Here is a 20160-nt window from a genome sequence, read left to right as displayed (position 1 = left end):
GCTGTGGCTTGTTCTGATTCTCTGATCTTTCAGAATTCACCCCAATACCTGGTGGTTCCAGGTTTGTTTTTATTAATAAGACCCTTTAAGATTCGCGTTACAATAACCTACTATTTGCTTAGCTATTATTAAACCAACGCTATTTTTGGATCAGGGCTTTGGATACACAACCCTATCGTTTTCCACATTCTCAAGCATCACAGAGATGGCCAGCCGTCGAGCACACTGCTAGACCCGAGTTCAGGCCCCAGCACTCCTGTCCACTGTAGCTCAAGCTCCAGAGGACCCACTGCCCTCCTCCAGCCTCCGTGGGCACCTGCAAGTATGTGGTCTGCACATACATAAATAAAAACAAATCCTTTGGCTCAGCAGTTAGGAGCACTGCTCTTTCAGGACCACAGTTCAATTCCCAGCACCCACATGGTGGGTCACAACCAGGTTCCATGGGAATCCAGAACCATACTTTTTCTGGCCTCTGAGGGTGCTGAACGCACATGCTGCACAGAAACACATGCAGCCAAAACAACAAGACACAGAGGCCAACAAACAAACAAACAAACCCAGATGCCTTGCTGAGCCTGTTCAAGGCCCTGAGCTCAGCTCCTAACACTGGTGAGAGGTGTGAGTGGTGCTTGAAAACAAATGGATGTGGAATCAAGTGTGCTACCCACGGCCTCAGTACCCAGTATGTACTGACAAGTAAAATACTGTATCTAGAAACTTTAAGAACTTGGTTAAGAGGAAAGACGACCATCAGTTTCATATACAAAGTGAACACAGCTCTACAAGCTCTGAATTTGCACCTCCTTCTGGTATTCCATCCCGAAGCCAGTCAGAACATAAAGCAATGGGAATTTACCAGTCCATAAACACCGTATCAGAGCAGTGTTTTACAATCCACGTGATGGCTGTCTATAAGGCCCACAGGCCCGTGCGTGTGTGCGCGCGTGTGCATGCGTGCGTGTGTGTGTGTGTGTGTGTGTGTGTGTGTGTGTGTGTGTGTGTGTACATACATACATATATACTTTTTCAGCCCTGTAGTCCTGTTACAAACTAATTTAGCAGGGTGAGGAAAGTGAACACTGGCACTACAGCAGGGTTAGAAAAGAGCCCCAACCTTTTTCAACTCTCTGTGGTAACTCTTGAAGGACAAACTTGTAATGAAGTCAGCTGCAACACTGCCAGATGTGCACCAGTAAATGCCCACTGTGCTTAAAGGACACAAAAGAAGAGTGGTGTGTCTTCCACTTCACATCTGTGGATGGAACGCTGCCACTAAGGACGGACACTTTCTAGAGTCAGGCCTCCGGAGGGAAGACACTTGCTGTACAAGTCAGACAACTTGAGTTTGAGCCCTAGAACCCATTATAAAAACCTGGGCATGGCAGCACATGCCTTTATCCACAGCATTTGGGAAGTAGAGGTGGGCGGATCTCTGAGTCCCAGGCCAGCCAGGACCACAGAGTGAGACTTAGTATTTAAAAAAAAAAAATCCTGTGACCTCCACTGGACGCCACAGCCCTCACTCCCCCACCCCCCTTTCTCCATTACACACAATAAAAGTTGAAAGTAAGAAAGAAAGGATGCTTTCTAAATAGTCAGACGTTTAAATTTGCAGCTAGGCAGAAGAAAGAAAGCAATGTTTACTCTTACCTCCTTTCTGAAGTCTCCTTCCTTTTGTGGCCGAATGTGATCCAACCAGTCAGCTTTTACACCATCAAAGTAACTCTGGACCCTGGATTTCAGTGATTCATATTGCCAAATAGCAGCTGATCCAAATGCACAGCCTGTGAACTAGAGAAAATATTTAAATAATCTGAAAATGAAATACATTTCCCAGATAATATTTCACCTAGCACAGTAAAACCTAGCATGTTGTTTTATAGTCAAGAGTCCAGAGGCCTGTTTCCAGCAATAACTCTCCAGATAAAATAAAAATATTAACTTAGTGCCACTTGAAATGCTATATGAAACAGGAAGCCCATAAATGTCTTCCTTAAAGCTCATACAATGGGACCAAATTCTGAAAGCAATTACTGGATTCATTCTTTAATCTGAATTCACCTGGCCAGCTTCCCAGTCCCACTGAGTCCCACCCTGTCTTACAGGAAGCCGCCCAGGGTAGTACTTGAACACAGCTAGCAGGAAGCTAGGAAAACACCCGTGGTGTGAGCTCTTACCCCAACGGTGAAGAAGAAGGGCTTCACAAGAGTTCTTATAGGGTAGGGGGAAGGATAAAAAACGGTCTCTTCCAGAGGCGGGATCAAGGCACTTCTCTTGTACGCTTCACCACCCGACCCTTTGTCTGACCTTCGAGGTTCAACCTTCCTTGGCGCTTTTCTAAAGCCACATTTTTGCTGGAGAAATAAGTTAAACCTGCGGAGGGTGGGTAGGTACCTGATTAGAAACAGTGCATCTCACAAACGGCAATCCCTAGGAACCTCCCCTTGGCCTGAGTTATATTCATCTCACTTTATTTATAATAACCCAACAAGAGGCAAGACACCTAATCTCTAGTAGGCATCTTTCTTTCCAATGTAACAATTTTATTGAGGGTTTCACATAATACACCCTGATCACATTCACTCCCCATTTCCCCTTGTCACCTACCCCAAAGAAAAGGAAAGAAAAGAAAATGCACCAAGTCCAATTTGTGTTGTCCATCTACCCACTGGAACATGGTCAAACTCCCTGCACCTTAAAGGAAACTGAGTCCTTGCCCACCCAACCCCTGCCAGAAGCCATCGACGGTGAAGAGCTTCATCAAGGCGGATCCTTAATCCTCCCAGGAAAAATAAACACAAACAACAGCAGGTTGGAAAGTACACCACTGGGCTATTCCTTTGTACCAAGCAGAAAAATAACCCCTCCAGTCTCCCTAGGAGTCCTGTTGTCTGAGAAAAAAACTACAGACATTGTGAACTGTTCCTTTTTGTTTCTAGTTTATTTTTTTTGTGTGTGTACTCATACCCACACCCCAAGGTTAGAGGTCTCTTCTACCTAGTGGAGCCATAAACTGCCGGCCTCAATAAGCATAAAATAACTTGGTTTTGTTTGAATTCTGGTCAGTTTCCAAAAGAGACATTTAAGTGCGTTATCCCTGCAACCTTAACTGTTTCATTTAGTGAGTGTTATCATTATGAAGTGATGGGCTCCTCCCCCCTCTCCCCTTAACTCACTGCTTTAGGGACACCAACCAAACACATTCCAAAGGATCTTCTTGTTTGAGTCCTTATAACTTGGCCTTCTCAAAACATCTGACACTACCAATCACAGCCCTGGTCCCAGCTCCTGGGAGTCTGTGTTCTACTCTCCAAATTGACCTTTCACACTGATGGTTCTATTCCAGAACTCCTTAGGAGCAGACGTGCACTCAAAGGCTCTAAGTTCCTTCATCTACACAAACCCAATCCATGCAAGTTCCTGAAGTACATTTTTCTTCTGCTGCCATTCCCATCACACCCTAAACAGGAGGCTGAGGAAGAATAGTGAGTTCCTGACTGGCCCAGGCTACACCTGAAGGTCCTAGTTTTTTGTTTTGTTTTGTTTTAAAAAAAAAAAAAAGAAAGAAAAAGGAAAAGGTCACCCTCCTTTCCACATGCTATGTGCTACAATATGCCAAAAAAAAAAAAAAAAGGAAGAAAGAAAGGAAAATAAGGTGAGGGAACCAACATGTAAATCAGTACAGCACTTGACTTACACACATGCCTGCCTGGGTTCAACCCCCCACCCAACACAGCACAATCCAAGGAGCTGTGTGTAGTACACACCTGTGATCCCAGCACTCAAGAGGTGGAGGGAGGCAGGACTGCTACATCTGGAGTTTGAGGTCACTCTGAGCTATATAAGACCATGTCTCAAAAAAAAAGAAACAAAGCTTTTTGTTTCTAGTCTAGTCCCCTCCTTCATGCTTGGATTACATTTAACAATTTGATTTCAGAAGATTATCCATTTATTCAACTAATGTTAAGGCTGCCCTAAATAGCTCTGAACTCTCTTCAATGACAGTTATCAGTCTGATAAGCAAACACCATTGAACAGCCAACCCCCTCCCTTAATTTTTCCAGTCTTCAGTATGCTGTGTCATATCATCTGGGATTTTGGCTAAATGAAACTTAAATACATATCACTAGTTTCTGTCTGTCTTCCTGTGATACACACACACACACACACACACACACACACACACACACACAACCTGTAGCTAGAGTTTTCCTGCCTTGCCCACAGTCAGGACAAATCTTTGTCACCTGCCAGTCCCACAGCCACTCAGACCCAACCAAGTAAACACAGAGACTAATATTGCTTACAAACTGTATGGCCGTGGCAGGCTTCTTGCTAACTGTTCTTATAGCTTAAATTAATCCATTTCCATAAATCTATACCTTGCCACGAGGCTCATGGCTTACCGGCATCTTTTCATGCTGCTTGTCAGGGTGGCGGCTGGCAGTGACTCCTTCTGCCTTCCTGTTTTTTCTTTTCTCCTCTCTGTTAGTCCTGCCTATACCTCCTGCCTAGCCACGAGCCAATCAGTGTTTTATTTATTGACCAATCAGAGCAACTTGACATACAGACCATCCCCCAGCACAGCCAAGTGCAAACCATCTCAGACACCTGCACTCAGGCCCGTGGTCCTAATCATCCTCTATGCAGACCTTCTGGGTAAAGCCACGAGGAACCTGAGAACGGGCTCCCACAGGACATACAGAACATCCCACAGCACACACCCTTCTCCTTCTGGCTTGAATAAGGATCTAATACCTAAAACTAGAGCAGTTATCTTTAAAGCCAAGAGAAAAGTCAAGGGATTTACACTTACACCTTAACATTTTCGAATACAGAGCCAAGACAGGAGCTACTTCCTTCCCTCAAAACACCTTAGGTAAGTAACTACCATTTATCTAAACTGCCATCAGTTCTATAGTCAAATGCATCCCTAAGTAATGATTTTTTTTTAAAACTTTATTTTTATTTAAACTTAATTGTGTGGATGAGTGTTTTGTCTGCATGTATGTCTGTGCAATTCATGTATACCTGGTGCCTGTGGAAGCCAGAAGAGGGTAACAGAATTCTAGGACTAGCATTATAAGCAACTTGTGAATCACCATGTGGATGCTGAGAATTGAATCTGGGTGCTCTAGAAGCTGCCCAGTGCTCTTAACCACCGAGCCATCTCTCTAGTCCCAAAAGCTTTATTTGTATGTGTAGGAGTTTTGCCTGTATGTATGTTTGTGTACCACATGCATGCCTGGTGCCAACAGAGGCCTAAAGAGGGTGCTGTATCCCCTGGAACTGGAATTCAGACAGTTGTGAGTCACCATATGGGTACTGGAAATCAAACTCAGGTCCTCTGCAAGAGCAGAGAGTGCTCTTGACTGCTGAGCAGCTCTCTAAAACCCAATGGTGTTAAAGAGCAAAAGCAGATCTAATAAATAGAGTGATAAGTAACTAAGACAAGTGATGTCACTCTGGACCAAACCAAAGGATCATTACCAGAGTGCAGTCATTATACAGACCTAAAGTTGTAGTCCAGTAAGTACTACTGATTTCTCTTATTGGATCAGGAACTAGAAAGGATATGAATCCAGCAGTTTAAATGTATCAACCATTCTTTCTCCTTTTAAGATAGGGTCTCACTGTGGCTTAGGGTGGTGGCCCTTTAATTCTTGACCCTGGAGTCTCAGACTCCGAGTACTGGATTACAGACTTGTACCACCATGCCCAGAAAAACCAGCCAATTCAAATAAAAGACTACTTCTGCATCTCATCAATCATTTAAAATTCTGAAGCTTGAAAACTACACTGAAACTCTAGAGTCAAAGCCAAGACATTTAGTTTTATTCATTCAGATGAATACAAAAGATAGAAAATTATTTACCTAGAGAGGAAAACTGGAAACAAAGAAGTTGTTTTTTGTTTTGTTTTGATGTTTTTGTCTACGTGTATGAGTGTTTTACCTAAATGTGTATCTATGTACCATGTGCATGTCTGGTGCCTGAGGAACCCAGAGAAGGTGTCAGATCCCCCTGGAATTGGAGTTATACACAGTTGTGGGCTGCCATGTGAATGTTGGGAATTGAACCAGGGTCCTCTAGAAGAGCAGCCAGTGCTCTTACACATAAACCATCTCTCAAGCCCCAAGGCTATAACTTTAAATAGAAAACTCATATCCATGTATTGTTGGCTAAATGATGAGGTTACAAGTAATTTTAATATAGACTGTTTTCAAGCCTGTGAGTATAAACACAACTTAAACATACATACAGGTTGGTACTGTTATGATTAACAAAGTTGAGGAGCAATAACCTCATACTCAAAAGGGGAGACGTGTCTAGACATGATTGATAAGAATCATTCCACTTAAAACAAGTTTTGGAGGGTTGGGAGGAATTCTTTGTATTTTGTTTTTGAGACAAGAGTCTTGCTATGTAGCTTTACCTGGTGAGGAACTTGCTATGTAGACAGAGCAAGCCTTGAATTTGCAGGGATCTCCTCCTAAGGGCTGGAAACACTGTCATGAGCCACCAGGCCTGGCTCTTTATCAACTTTTAAATGCCAAGATTATTTTCTTGAAACACATCTTGAGTTAACAGAGAGTGAAAAGAATGAGTCTGACTTACTACTTTGTTGAGTATCTTACCTAATTTTTTTTTTAAAGGCTGTCATTTAAACCTAACAAAACTAGCCCCCCACAGAAGTGCCAAAATCAACTATTTACTTCCTTTGGATTTCATTCAACTGGAAAATTATGCAAGTTTCTACTTTCAAACTTGTTAAGTGCCTAAATGATTTTTTGTTTCCTGAGAAAGACTAAATAATAAGTACTTGTGGGCTACTGAAATCTTCTGTCATAAAATATCATAAAATCTTACATTCCTATAAATATGGAAACAATTTTTGGCAGGTGCCTTGGGACTTTGTATCTTTATAGGCCTTTGTATCATCACACAGTGTTTGTGAAATGCAAATTCCTGGGCCCTCTTTAGAGCCACATGGCTCAGGTCATTCTGTATGCTAATTTTAGAACCACAGCAACTCAAAACAGACTAATGATCACAAAGAACTCCTATTCCTTACTAAGTCTGTACTTCAGGCTCACCCACATTCAGGCAACGACGAGAATGTCATTTTCAAAGTTTCCATATAAATCATTAATGCCACATATATTGCGGGGGGCATTGAGACAGGGTAGAGTCTCAAGCAATCTTACAGTCTGGATTCTACAATCTCCACCTCCCGGGGGCTAGATTACACGCCTGAGCCATCATAGTGGACTATTCTGTTTTGAGGAGGTCTGTGTGTGTGGCTTTACTAGAGATTGTGTATGCTAGACAAGCACTCTATCAATCCCCCGGCCTTTAGTAGAGGCTCCTCACTAATGAAGTGAGCTCTTTTTGTGCTTTTTCCCCAAAACTACTACAGCCAGTCAACAAGATCACTGAAATCTTTAGTCACCTCCAATTAACCGCCTCAGCTCCATCTTATTTTCTTTTTTCTTTTATTAATAACATGATCTTATGCTGCACAGGCTGGCTTCAAACTCCTGATCATCCTTACAAGCATGTCAGACCACACCAGGCTGTTTAAGGTTAATGCTTCACTTTGATCATCTTCCTGATTCTGATTTTGGGTGGCACCTGGGAAACGACAGAGTCTACAAACAGTCCAGGTGACTTTTATTTGTTTTTAATGCAGGTCTTCCCCAGGCTCCAACTAAACCATCCTCCCACTCCAGACTAGTGAGAGCTGAGAGTGCAGGTCTGTGCTGATCACCTCAGGTGAATTTCAAGACCGAGCCTGGCGGTGGTGGTGCACGCCTTTAATCCCAGCACTCTGGGAGGCAGAGCCAGGCGGATCTCTGTGAGTTCGAGGTCAGCCTGGGCTACCAAGTGAGTTCCAGGAATAGTCGCAAAGCTACACAGAGAAACCCTGTCTCGAAAAACCAAAAAAAAATAAAAAATAAAAATAAAAAAGATCGAGTGGTAGCTTCACCATGCTGAATCTTAATTATTTGCCACTAACTAGCCCACACGTTAATAAGATTTCAGGCGTACCATCAAATTAGGCAGAAATTGCAAAGTTGAAATCTTTGGTTGAAATTTCAAAGTCAAACTTAGTTCTTCAACTGCAGAATTCCTCTGAATTACACTTAATGTAAAATCGGCCGACCTGAAAGGCCATGTGCGTCCCACGCCAGTATGAGGATGACTTTCTTTCCAAAGCCATCAACTCGGCAAAGAAAAGGCCCCTCTCTCGGGCAAGTCTGTAGTCTCCCGACTCCGTACTTTCTTTAGTTCTTCTGAGCGCTAAGAAGGCACGCAGTGGTGCAACACCGGCTTTACCAGCCACGGGAAATGCAATCGGACTTCAGCCACCCTACCAGCTCTGCAACTACTTCACTAGAAAGCGAGCTCAGTATTATTTCCCTCTCAAGCATATGAACCGGACAAGCGCGATTAACCCTCAGAACTCAGTTCCCCTTCGCCACCGCGTCCCTCGCAAAGCCCGGGAAAGACAGCGTGGGCTTGGAGACCCGGGCTGGGCGCGGCAGCCACGGCGCACGGCCCGGAGCGACACCCTCGGAGGCGAGAAGGGGACGAAGGACCAAGGAAAAGCGTGGCGGAGAAGAGGCAGCTCCAGGGAAGCCCTCGTGAACAACGGAGAGCCGGAGAGCCGAGCCCCGGGCGGCCGCCGCCGCCTCCGCCCGAGGATGCGCGCGACCCCAGCTCACGGGAAAACCGGGAAGCCGGAAGCGGCAGCCATTACCTGCGTCCGAGCAGCCGCGGGGCCTGGGCCGCAGAGAGCTCCGGGCAGCCGCTGCCCACTGGAGGCGCCCACGCCTGACCGCAGCCCCAGCCTCGCTGTGCCCAACCTCGCAACGCCATCTTCCCAACCTCGGCCCCACCATGGCCCGACCTTCCCAACCCCAGCCCCGGAACCACTTCCGGGGCAAAGGAAGACCACAGAGCGCGGAGGCGCAGCCTAGAGCGCCGCCTGGCGGCGGAGCCGGTTCCGGCCGGCCTCCTCTCCGAAGCGCACCTCCCTGGAAGCCCTGGGGAAGAGTGGCTGGGGAAGATTTGAGCATTCGGGTAACGCTGTGGGTCAGACACCCTCCGATGATCACCTTTAATCACAAGACACCGTTTCACAGTGCTCCCGAGGCTCCGAGAGATGAAATGGCTCGCGTGTCGAGAGCTTGTCGACTTGCCCTGCATCCTACCACTTCATGTTATTCTGACATCCGCATACGTAAGAGAACAGAGCTCATATCTTTAGCCCGAACTGGAATGTTAGCCCGTGGGTCAGTTCTGTTTCCTGCCATGGCATCCACCATGCCGTAGCTGCAGCCGTACCCAGCCATGGGTCGTTTTTCAAAAGCACTGATAGCAGAATTGTTAGGGTCTGAGTCTATACACTGGCAACCCTAGCGAGCGAGGCTTGGCCACCTGTCTTCAAAACGCCGATTAAACAGTCAAACAGATAGTAAAAAGCAGGAAAAGATTTATTCAATGGGGCCACACTGGGAAGAACGTAGAGGTCCAGTGACTCCCCAGCTCATCTTCCAGGTCTAACATGAGGATAAGGCTTAAATAGAAGACAAGAAGTGCGCAGTAAGGAAATTGTGTTCCCTCACCCCTCACCATTGTCCGAGCTCCATTCTACAGGATGGCCCACTTGACAAGTTGCAAATCTTGGATGTAGGAGACAAGCAAGTGCCGCCTTTCCCAAGAGCAGAAAAACAGACTTCAAAATGAGAAGAGTTTTAAAGAATTAGCTTCATGCTGTTGACGAAAACAGTTCTTCAAGAAGACATTACAGTTGTATTAATTTATTGTTATTTTGGAGACAGGCTCTCATTGTGTAGCCCTGGCTGGCCTCTTTACAGAGATCTGTCTGCCTCTGCCTCCCAAGTGCTGGAAGTAAAGCCAATTCACAGGCTTCCTTCCTCCTAAATAGGTCTTTGCATCCTGCCAGGGGTTGAGGTGGAGCTCCCACCCAAACATTCCAGACTCTTTGGGTATAGGGACTCCGGTTCAAGTCTGACTGCATCCTGCAGGCATGTGGCAATGTGGGGAAGAGGAGTCTGGAATTGATGAGCTCACATTTGGCAAGAGGTGTGAATGGAGGAGCATCCAGTTAATTATCATCCTGGAGACCTCAGGCCGGTTTCTTGAGGAAGCAAAGAAGGCAAGTTTCTAGGAAGAAAATAGATCATTAACATCTGCCCTAGTTGTACTGTAAAGATGAATGCACAGAGCAGAACATCTTGGGACATCTTGGAAAACCAGAGGGTGGAGGGTCCCAGCTGCTGGACAGACCATGTATCCTGAATAGATGCCTATTTGAGAGATGTCCAGCGTGGATGTCCCAGGAGCTTGGCAGCTGAGGGGGTGTGAGGACCGCAGTATGAACGGAGGAGAAGAAACCTCAGAAGAGAGAGGTAGGGGAGGTACCCGGCCAGTGGGGGAGTTTGGGCTGGGAGGTGGTGATTGAGGAGGAAGGGCCTTCTGTAAAGGAGCTCAAAAGGGCTCAAGCCTGTAGGAGATCGTGGGGTGGCCTGGAGGCGGTAAGGGCAATGGGGAGAAGGGAGGGCCAACCTCCCTTCTGTGTTCAATGTGTTCATAACCTGAGTTCAATGGAGAGCTTGGTGGGCTGTTGTTTGATGAGTCCATTGGCCTTCTCAACCTTTCCTGAGGATAAAGGTGTCAACCATAGTTAGGAGGTAACGGAGTTCTTTAGGTGTGGGCATGTGATTGAAGTCCACCTGCCAATCCTCACCTGGTTGGTGTCCTCGAAGCTGGTGCAGAGGCTGACGTATCTGGAGGGCCCCTGTAAATGGACCTGTGAGATACTCAGTAGAGTGTGGGGGTCAAGGTGAGTGTGGCCCCAAAAAGGCCGAGAACATTGCAACCAAGCAGAGGTGCAGGGCAAGCAAGTGTGACCAGAAAAAGAGCGTGAGAAGAATCGCCCTGCAAGAGTGCAGGGAAGTGTCAGGGTCTTAAATGGGAAGGAAGGGATCACGATGTCAAAACAGAGTAAGTAGCTCCCATGTCCAAAAGAAAGTCAATGGACTTACCCATTACGTGCATCGTCACCCTAGGCTCGGAGAGGGCAATGGGAGTCAGCAGGTCTAGGTTGTATCAATTCTCTGTCAGGCTTAGGAGTTCTCAGTTGCCAGTTTTGGTGAGGCTGGACCTCCATGGCATGGCATGGAGGTGGAGCCTGCTCAGGGGCATTCCAATTTCCAGTGCCCAGGCTGTCGGCAGACAGGGCATGGCCTCCTGGGTGGCTGGTGTCAGGGCAACACCGTGACCAGGGGCCCTGCTTGCCGCATTTGAAGCAGGTTTTTGGCAGAGTTGACCTGGGCTGAGCTCGGGTGGGAAGGAGCCTCCTGGCCGACTTCTCTTGTACCCCTTGTGGGAGCCCTTGTGGCCCCAGAGCAGCTGCTAAGGCTTGGGCTTGGAGCGTATTCTGTTGCAGCCTTGTCTGTCGGGTTGACTCGGCTGTCATTCTTGAGCATTAAAAGCTTTAAAAGCCATTTCCACCAATTCCTATAGGAGAGTTTGGGGATACTCCTCAGCCTTTTAAATTTTTTTTTTCTAATATCTGGCACTGACTGAGAAATGAAATGGATGCGGAGACAGGAGTCTGGCGAGACTGAGTATGAGAAGAAACTGGAGAAGATTTGGGGGCATTAGGCCAGTGTGTAGGTTGAGGCATTGGGAGATGGGGGAGCAGTGGGAGGAGGGGAGGAGGGAAAGAGGAGGAATTTGGTCTTAGATTTGTGGCCGCAGAGGAGGGGGTTGAGTAAGTAGAGATGGGGGGGAGTGGGGAGGGTCAGTGTCTCCACCAGTGAATGGAACATGTGGCCCCGTAGGAGGGGTTTGAGCAGGTAGAGTCCCGGGGAAGTGGGGGAGGGGTCAGTGTCCCTGGCAGCAAGGTCAGAGCGGAATTTTGAGGATCCCAGGTCCCAGATAGGCGGGAATCTGGAGGCACCATGACCCTAGCCAACAAGACCGGTGCTGTGAGACATTGGCCCCTGTAGGGAGGGCAAGAACGCAGAACCCCAAAACCGTGGGCATAGGGCAGTTCCATCAAATTATACAGCTAGCCCCAATTTGAATGAATTTTGTGGAAGGCCCCACAGGGGCATTTGGGCATCAGGCTTTTGAATGGCAAGTGCCATTTCTCAAGTCTATGCCGAGGACCTGAAGTCTAGCACAATGCATCCACTGTGGTAAGTCTTGGGTCAAAAATGGGGGTGGGGGGTCCCCTTCAACAGAACATTTTCTGGAGAAGGGGTTCCATGGAACAAAGGCAGCCCTCTGCACCAGAAAGGGTCGGGTGGAGCAGAGGCAGCCTCTTGCTCCAGAACGGGTTGGGGGCCTGGTACGGCTGTGTCTTTGGCAGGACACCCCCAAAAACAAAGAGGCCCTAGGCTTCCTAGGCAAGGACTTGGAAAGGAAACTTACCCAGCTGGGAGCTGATCTCAGTCTGGCAGAGAGCAGGTGTGGGCGAGAGAGGAGTGTTTTCCCACCTCGCGGCCCTGGACCAGTGGGGAAAAATCGGCACCCCCTCGGTGGAACCCCCAGATGATAAGTCTTTTCACCCTGAAGGCCTTTCTGCCGACACAGCAATCCAAATTAAACTGAATCAGGCTGAATTGGAACAGCCCAGGTTTAATGCGTAAAGCATTCCCTGGCCCCTCAGAGAGGAGACTGGGAGGAGAGACCAGAAGAACCAAATGTCTGTTTTGGGGGTGCAGCTTGTATACCCTGTGGGAGTGGTCTTGAGCCTCTCTAGGGGAGGAGCTGTGTTTGGTGGGCTTTGAAGGGGCCGGTTTGGGGAAAGAGATGGGGGAGGGGAGTTGAGGTGACTCTTCCACCAGAACATTCCAGACTCTAGATATACGGGTGCCAGGGGTTGAGGTCGCGCTCCCACCCAAACACTGGACACCTGTTTGTTCTCTGTGTAATGGCAAGGTTTTCCTCCGCCCCGCTAGTCTCTCGAAAATAGTCCTGGCCACGTCCAGTCTGCTGGGGTTTTTGTTGTTGTTGTTGTTTGGTTGGTTGGTTTTTTTCCTCTGCTCTGGATTCTTCCAGAGGCCTCTGGGTATTCTTCTCTTACTCACAACAAACCCCACCACCACCACGGAGTGGCCATTTGGTGGGGTTTTTTGCTGCTCTGTCACTTAGAATGTAAAGTTGGGATCTGATCGACCGTGTGCTCAGATGGACTCTGGAAAGGAGGTACAGGTGATCTCATACAGACACTGGCGTTTTGGTTCTGACAGCAGCACCATACAACAGCAGAAAAGTTTTATGTTTGTATCTATTTGTTTTGCAGTGCTTAGGATAGAACTGAGAATCTAGCACATGCCAGACCAATATTTTACCACTGAACTACACCCCAACCCTCACGTCTTTTAAAGAACATGAAAGAGAAAGGTAAAATACTGCCCCCCATAATTTTTTTTAAAGATACATGCCGTTTGGATGGGTGGTGGCTGCACATGCCTTTAATCCCAGCACTTGGGAGGCAGAGGCAGGTGCATCTCTGTGAGTTCGAGGCCAGCCTGGTCTACAAAGTGAGATCCAGGACAGCCACAGCTACATAGAGAAACCGTCTTGAAAAACAAACAAAAATATATGCCCTCTGGTCAGAAGGGGGCAGGAGAGGACAAAAAACAGTGTGCTCCTCCAGCACCCCCAGGATACAGTTGTCTGCATCTTGTCAATACATTTTCATCATCCTAGAAAGTTCCCTCATTAAAAAAAAATTTAATATTTTTATGTTTATTTATTTATGTATATGTCTTGCCTACATGCCTGTCTGTGCACTATGTGCATGCCTGCTGCCAGAGGTCAGAAAAGGATATCAGAGTCCCTGGAACTGGAGTTACAGATAGTTGTGAGCCACCATGAGGGTGCTGGGAATCGAACCCAGGTCCTCTGGGAAGAGCAGTTGTTATGAGCAGTCCACCAGAGATGACCACTCAGACACAGTTTATAGACCATTGAAAGTCTTTATTCCAGCTGGCTGGGACTTCACTCACGTTTTCAGGGATCCAGGTGTAGCCCTGAGTGTCCAGAGCACAGGTTGTTTGAAGCAAAAACCACATGAGCAGGAATATGTAGAAGCAAGCAGTTTAACAGAAGCTAAGATAAGCAGTTAGCTGGAGGGGGTTCGCATAAGCAGGCAGTTTATCAGACTAAAGATAAGCTAGCTTGGGCATTTTGACCTCTGGTCTCAGAATAGAGTTGGGTAATTTTCCAGGGCCTTCTCCATCGCGGAGATCAAATTCTAGCTAAAGCTGAAATGGCCTCAGCAAGAATACAAGATGGAAGAACCTCTGCACTGTCTCTCTGTCTCACAGAAAGCACTCTTAACCGCTGATTCATCTCCAGCCTCCACTCATGTATTTTTAATGGTCAACCATATGCCTGACCTTGGCAACCACTTATCTTTTTTTTAAAAAAAATTACTTATCTGTTTTACTTTTTTAAAAAGTAGTGTAGAAATGGAATAAAAAAATGCACATTCATCCAAGCATGTCTTCAGCTTCACTCGATAAAAATGCTAAGGACTAAGATGGCCGGGGTTGTGGGTCAATGTTTGTTTTGTTTTTCAAAGAACAGTCGAATTCTTTTCCACCACGATTTTACCATTTGACAGTCGCTAGAAGTATGTGAGCACTCTAGCAGTGACCAGCGGTGTGTGAGCACTCTAGCAGTGACCAGCGGTGTGTGAGCACTCTAGCAGTGACCAGCGGTGTGTGTGAGCACTCTAGCAGTGACCAGCGGTGTGTGTGAGCACTCTAGCAGTGACCAGCGGTGTGTGTGAGCACTCTAGCAGTGACCAGCGGTGTGTGTGTGAGCACTCTAGCAGTGACCAAGTTTCAAGAAAAGTAGATCTGGGGTCCCTGATGGAAAATACGATGGGAACAGTTATCTAGGCAACATATGTAGCTACTTCTTCCCTTGGGTCCAAAGAGAGCAGGAAGAGGACAGAAAAGGATGTGCGCTTCCCGACCCACACCCACACCCCACCCCAGCCTATCCCACCCCACCAGTTACCAGAACCCAGCATTTGCATGCACTACTGTTTACAGTATTGTGGGAAAGCCTTTCCCTTTGAATCTTCTTGGCTATTACATTGTGATATCTGACTTCCCCCAAATGGTCTATGCGAACTGATTCAATGTCAAACCTTACCAAATATTATAAAACCCTTCCCTGCCAAAACATAATTATCCTCCTCTAAGAACCAAACCGCCCTAACCCAGTTACTGTTGCTGGATCCTTGCTAAGTCCGTTTCCTGGGATTAAGGTCAGAGCTTGTGTGAGAACTATGGGCAGCTGATCTCGGTAAAACCCCACATCTTCCTAGTCTCTGATTTTTAGGGCTGTCAGACTGCATGCAGATCTTTGTGTGTGTGTCTGCGGGGAGGGCAGGGGGCGGGCTGGAGTGGCAGGTCTGCTAACTCCTAGGTGACTACAGGCCCTCCTCTCTAGGGCTGAGGCTGCTCAGGCGAAGCACGGCACGGATCTTCTGGGGCTGAGGCTGCAGTGTCCCCCCAAAGACATATTCCAGCCTGAGGCCCTGGCTCCCTTCTGGTAATTGAAACCGGAAGGTCCTGAGGAGGGTAGCAAACATCAGGAAGAGCTCCATTCGGGCCAGCTGTTCCCCAGGACACACCCGATGCCCTGGAGGCAGAGGGAGAGGTCAGAGGGTGGTCGGGCACTGTGTCTGTCCCAATTACCTTCCCACCTACCGCTCCAGGACCCAGCAGTGTGCCTGATACCTGCAGAGAAGGGCAGGAAGGCCTCATTGGCCACGAAGTTTCCATCTTTGTCTAGGAAGTGGCCAGGGTTGAACTGTTGAGGGGTCTCCCAGCACTCGGGGTCATACAGCACAGAGGCCAGATTGGGCAAGATGATGGTACCCTGCAGAGAAGAGCTGGTGTAGCTCATGGAGGCTCAGACTGCCCAGTACCCAGCTTTGGCCCGGGGCTAAAGTAACTGCAGTATATGGGTGAGGGTGGCCAGGGTGCCCAGGACCCAGGGAGATCTAGCGGGCAGACCCTCAGTGGCCCTCCCTCCGGGCACACACCCACTAAGGAGGTGAGTCTCATGCCTCTGGATTCATGGCTGCCCTCCATGGGGGAAGGGAAGAAAAGAATGGGGAGATTGACAAGGTGTGGGGGAGGGGAAGAGCAAGTGTTGGAAAGACAGAAAATGTAGAGCCGAGCCGCAGATGGAAACTTGACTGGTTAGGACTGGGGAGAGGAGACCGTGGATATGTCCTCGCCTTCACCGTAGCCCTACTTGTGACCCTTACCTACCCTGCAGCCCTAACCCAGTGCCCACTCTGTCTCACAAGTGAAACGGATGTGTGACTAGAGAGAGTCACACTGAGCAAGGGGGAGCAGCAAGGGCCAAAGGCTTCAGCCCAAATAACCTACGGGCCTTTCCATGTGGGCCCTGGGCTAAAGGGAAACCCCGGTTGCAGCTAGGGATACAGCTCGGTGGTCTGGCCCTTGCCCAGCATGCACTGGGGCCTAAGTTTAACCCTGGAGTCCCAGCACAGGAAGGAAAGGAGGGCGGGGGAATAAGAAGGGAGGCAATAGGGAGGCAATAAAAAGGTCCAGGCAAAGAATGGGGGTTAGTTATAACCCTAGGTCTTTGGATACTCAGCTTCAGGATTCTGGTGAAGGCTTCCTACCCTATGGCTTATTTCTCAGTTCCATAGAACTAGGCCAAATATCCCATGGGCACCTAGAGACTGACTGCAGGATTCTTGGTTTTGACAAGGAGAGCTTTAGGTTTAAAATGAAACCAAAACAAAAACACAAAAAAAGTCTGAAGAATTTGAACTCTGCATCCCAAGCAAACGCTGATGGAGACTGCAGAGGGGGCTGAGTTTACAAGGGTTCCAGCAGGTGTTGCTGAGCTTGCTGCACTACCTGGGCTGAGGGACGAGGCCGGGCTGAGGCCATCTGGACCAGTAAGACACCCAGACCCGCTCACTCTGTGACTCTACACAGAGGTGCTGGGGAGGCACAGGTTCCCACTAGCGCCCGAGTAAGCTGCACATTTTCCCTTACAGTGCTGGGAATCCCCCTGGGTCTCTGCCTGAAATTAAATAGCCAGATGCATTGTGATCACCAATCCCCACCCCCACCCCTGTGGTGTTGGGAAATAAACCCAAGGCTTCACTCACATGTACTCTACCTCTAAGCCACACCTCAGCCAAATCATCAACTCTTGTTCAACAGCTGAGTCATCTCTCCTGCCCAACTCAACAGTTCTTAATAATCGCCTTCAGATGAAGGGACATTTGCAAAGAGGCTGTGGTCTCTCATGTATCCCATCCCAAATGACATCTGGTGCCTTGCAAAGCACAGACAGATCTTGGTTCGTGGAGCAGCAGTCAGAACACCCCATATCCACACAGAAGGCCACCATGCCTTTCCCCCGGAACCATCTGCCTCCTGGGGCCTCTATTCTCGCGGGTCCTCGGGAAATGGCAGTTAGAAGCTCGCCATCGCTTAGAATGTCTGAGCAGAGACAACCTGAAGAGCATCCGTGTACTGGGCCCGTTCCTCTTACTGTCTCCCAGTTGTTGAAACGGCGTGTTGAGTAGTGTTAACCGTCAACTCAACAACACCTGGAATGACCTGGGCGGTGGGCCTCCGGCTTGGCTGTGGGGCATCTTGATTACGTTAGTTGAGGTGAATAGACCTAACCACAGTGGGTCAGGTAGCACCATCTCCTAGGCAAAGGACCCTGGGCTGTGTAAGGGCAGAAAAAGCGAGCTGGGCACTACCGGGCATTGGTTCACTGCTCTCTGCTCCTGACTGGGTATAATGTACCAGTTCTCTCAGGTTCCCGATGCCTTGACTTTCCCTCAGTGATGACCACGTCCATCTCTTCAGTCCCTAGTTTTGATTTTTTGAGACAGGATCTCATGTAGTCTAGCCTGGCCTTGACTCTGTAGCTGAAAACGACCTGGAACTCCTGATGTTCCTGCCTCTATTTCCTGAGTTCTGGGTTTACAGGTGTGTAGTATCAACTTTTGTTTGTTGGCTTATTGTTCTATTATTGGCTATTAAACCTAGGGCCTTGTGCATGGTAGAACTACATAAAATATGTGTGGACGACAAACACTGGAAAGAGGTATCTTAAAGTCCACCCTGAACCACAGGACACTTTATAAGTGACTACTTCCTGCCGTAGTCACCGCCCCAATGCCGCAGGTGACTGAGTGACGGCTAATTGTCAGGTTGACAGAAGCTGGGACAAGTGGCTGTGCTGGGCAGGAGTGCTTTCTGCAGGTGCTGGGCCTGGCATGGGCCCGTTCCAGACTACTCACCTTGGGCACGTAGTAACCGTGCACCCAGGTCGACGTCACACACTGACGCACAGCACCCACAGCCACGACGCTGCTAAGACGCTGCACCTCGTGGAGGACAGCGCGGGTGTAGGGCAGCCGTTCTCGGTCCTCGTAGCAGACGGCCTGAGAAGTGCCCAGGACCTCGTCCAGCTCCTGCTGCACTCTCTCTGTAGATGGCTCAGTAAGGGTCTTGGGGAGATGCCCGTGCCCCACCCCATCCCACTGGACACCTCTACCCAGTTTTCCACCCAGAGACAGCTGCTGAAGTTCACAGCCCGAGGTCATATCCCCACCCCACCTCCAGCTGTTCCATGGGGAGAGGCCCCGGATGTGAGTCTCATCACCTAGGAACCATTGTCTTCATTTGACATGTGGAGAAACCAGGCCTCCACAGGGCAGGCACTTTTGCCCTCATAGCTGGTTACAGCCTGGTTTGTTCCTTGGAGAACTCCAGCTACCTTTGTTCCTCACAACTGTGATCTTAACCTGGCACTTGGCAGGTCCTGAATCATTACCAAATGAGTAAAGCCACACTTCCTCAGCTGCACCAGTTCTGAGAGGCAGAATGATTTTCCAAGGTCATGGAGCAAGTCACAGGCTGGCAATTGAAATCCCTCATATCTGACTCAAATCTGTCAATGTCCCTGTGCCACAGAGATGAGAACAGGACCCTCCCCCATGGCCACAGAACAGGGTGATGGGGGCATGAAGCGGGGTATAACTGAGGGCACCCTACCCTGGACGGCTCTGTGATGGACCAGGTGTATGAGTGCCCAGTGCAGTGTGGTAGCCGTGGTGTCGGTACCGCCCAGAAACAGGTCAGTCACCACCTGGATCAGGTTCTCCTCGTTGAACGTGGACACAGGGTCAGCCATGGCCTGGTGGGGTGGGGGAAGAGCAGCCCTGACTCTAAGGGCTCCTTGTGCACAGCCCTGGTATTTTCCTAAGATCTGACTTGTCCCAAGACTTAGAGGACCAGAGCTCCCTGAGGGTGAGACCCCTTGGAGAGAGGGCCTGAGTCCTGGGACGGGGCTGGCTCAGTGGGGGACTGCTGTGGAATTCTGCCCCCTCCATCTATGCCCTCTGCTTCGCAGCCTACCATCTGTAGAGAAGCCAGCCCTGGCCTGGAAAGACCCTTTCTTAACCCAAGTGTCCAGATGCCCAAAAGTTTGCAGAATGAGTCAAACGTGAGAAACAGAGCTCATGGCTGAGAAATGAGGTACACCCCAGGAGCACAGGCTCCCAATCCCTGCGCTCCAGGCTCACCTTGGTGATTTGTGACAGGTAGCAGCTGATGAAATCCTTGGGGACCTCAGGTGCCCTGAGCTTGTGCCTGATGATTTCATGGCGGATGAAGCCCTTCACAGTCTCATGGTACCGAAATATCTTCTGGTGGGGCCCTGAGAGGTAGCGGAGGGCCCAGGGAAACATGTCGTATAGCTACAGAGAGGATGGCCCACTCAGAGCCTGCTCAGGCACCAGTCCCGGGTCAGGACAGCTGAGCACTGCACTGGGGGCTCAAAATGCGGTAGGCCTCTGACTTAAAAAGCTCAGGGCTGAGCAGAGCGTGGTGGCGCATGCCTTTAACCCCAGCACTTGGGAGGCAGAGGCAGGAGGATCTCTGTGAGTTCGAGGCCAGCCTGGTCTACAAAGCAAATTCCAGGACAGCCAGGACTCTGTTACACAGAGAAACTCTGTCTCGATAAACAAAACAAACAACCCCCGCCCCCCAAAAAAAAGACTCAGGGCTGCCTTTTATGTGGA

The 20160-nt window shown here is 48.8% G+C and overlaps 2 protein-coding genes and 1 long non-coding RNA gene across 3 annotated transcripts in view; 1 reads left to right on the top strand and 2 right to left on the bottom strand.

Annotated features, from left to right (window-relative positions):
* Parl (presenilin associated rhomboid like) overlaps positions 1-8940 on the bottom strand; it is a 28707-nt gene extending 19767 nt beyond the window's left edge. The window contains exons 1-3 of the mRNA XM_028857544.2: positions 8767-8940; positions 2181-2376; positions 1654-1794 (exon numbers count right to left, since the gene is read on the bottom strand). Coding sequence (XP_028713377.1) covers positions 1654-1794; positions 2181-2376; positions 8767-8885 — 456 coding nt within the window. The 5' untranslated portion in view covers positions 8886-8940. The remainder of the gene's footprint in view (positions 1-1653; positions 1795-2180; positions 2377-8766) is intronic.
* LOC119088823 overlaps positions 8891-20160 on the top strand; it is a 32892-nt gene continuing 21622 nt past the window's right edge. Inside the window, exon 1 of the long non-coding RNA XR_005092564.1 lies at positions 8891-10441. This is a non-coding gene — a long non-coding RNA (uncharacterized LOC119088823). The remainder of the gene's footprint in view (positions 10442-20160) is intronic.
* Positions 15091-19831, bottom strand: LOC114683333 (cytochrome P450 2J5-like). Its single transcript, XM_028857614.2, has 5 exons — positions 19663-19831; positions 19133-19274; positions 18376-18563; positions 15806-15947; positions 15091-15707 (listed from the first exon to the last, which is right to left on the bottom strand). The coding sequence occupies exons 1-5, from the start codon at positions 19825-19827 to the stop codon at positions 15496-15498; spliced, it is 849 nt and encodes a 282-aa protein (XP_028713447.1). The 5' UTR covers positions 19828-19831; the 3' UTR covers positions 15091-15495.

The sequence above is a fragment of the Peromyscus leucopus genome, chromosome 12, assembly GCF_004664715.2.
Source record: "Peromyscus leucopus breed LL Stock chromosome 12, UCI_PerLeu_2.1, whole genome shotgun sequence".
Lineage (NCBI taxonomy): Eukaryota > Metazoa > Chordata > Mammalia > Rodentia > Cricetidae > Peromyscus > Peromyscus leucopus.
This window is presented reverse-complemented; position numbering and strand designations above follow the sequence as displayed.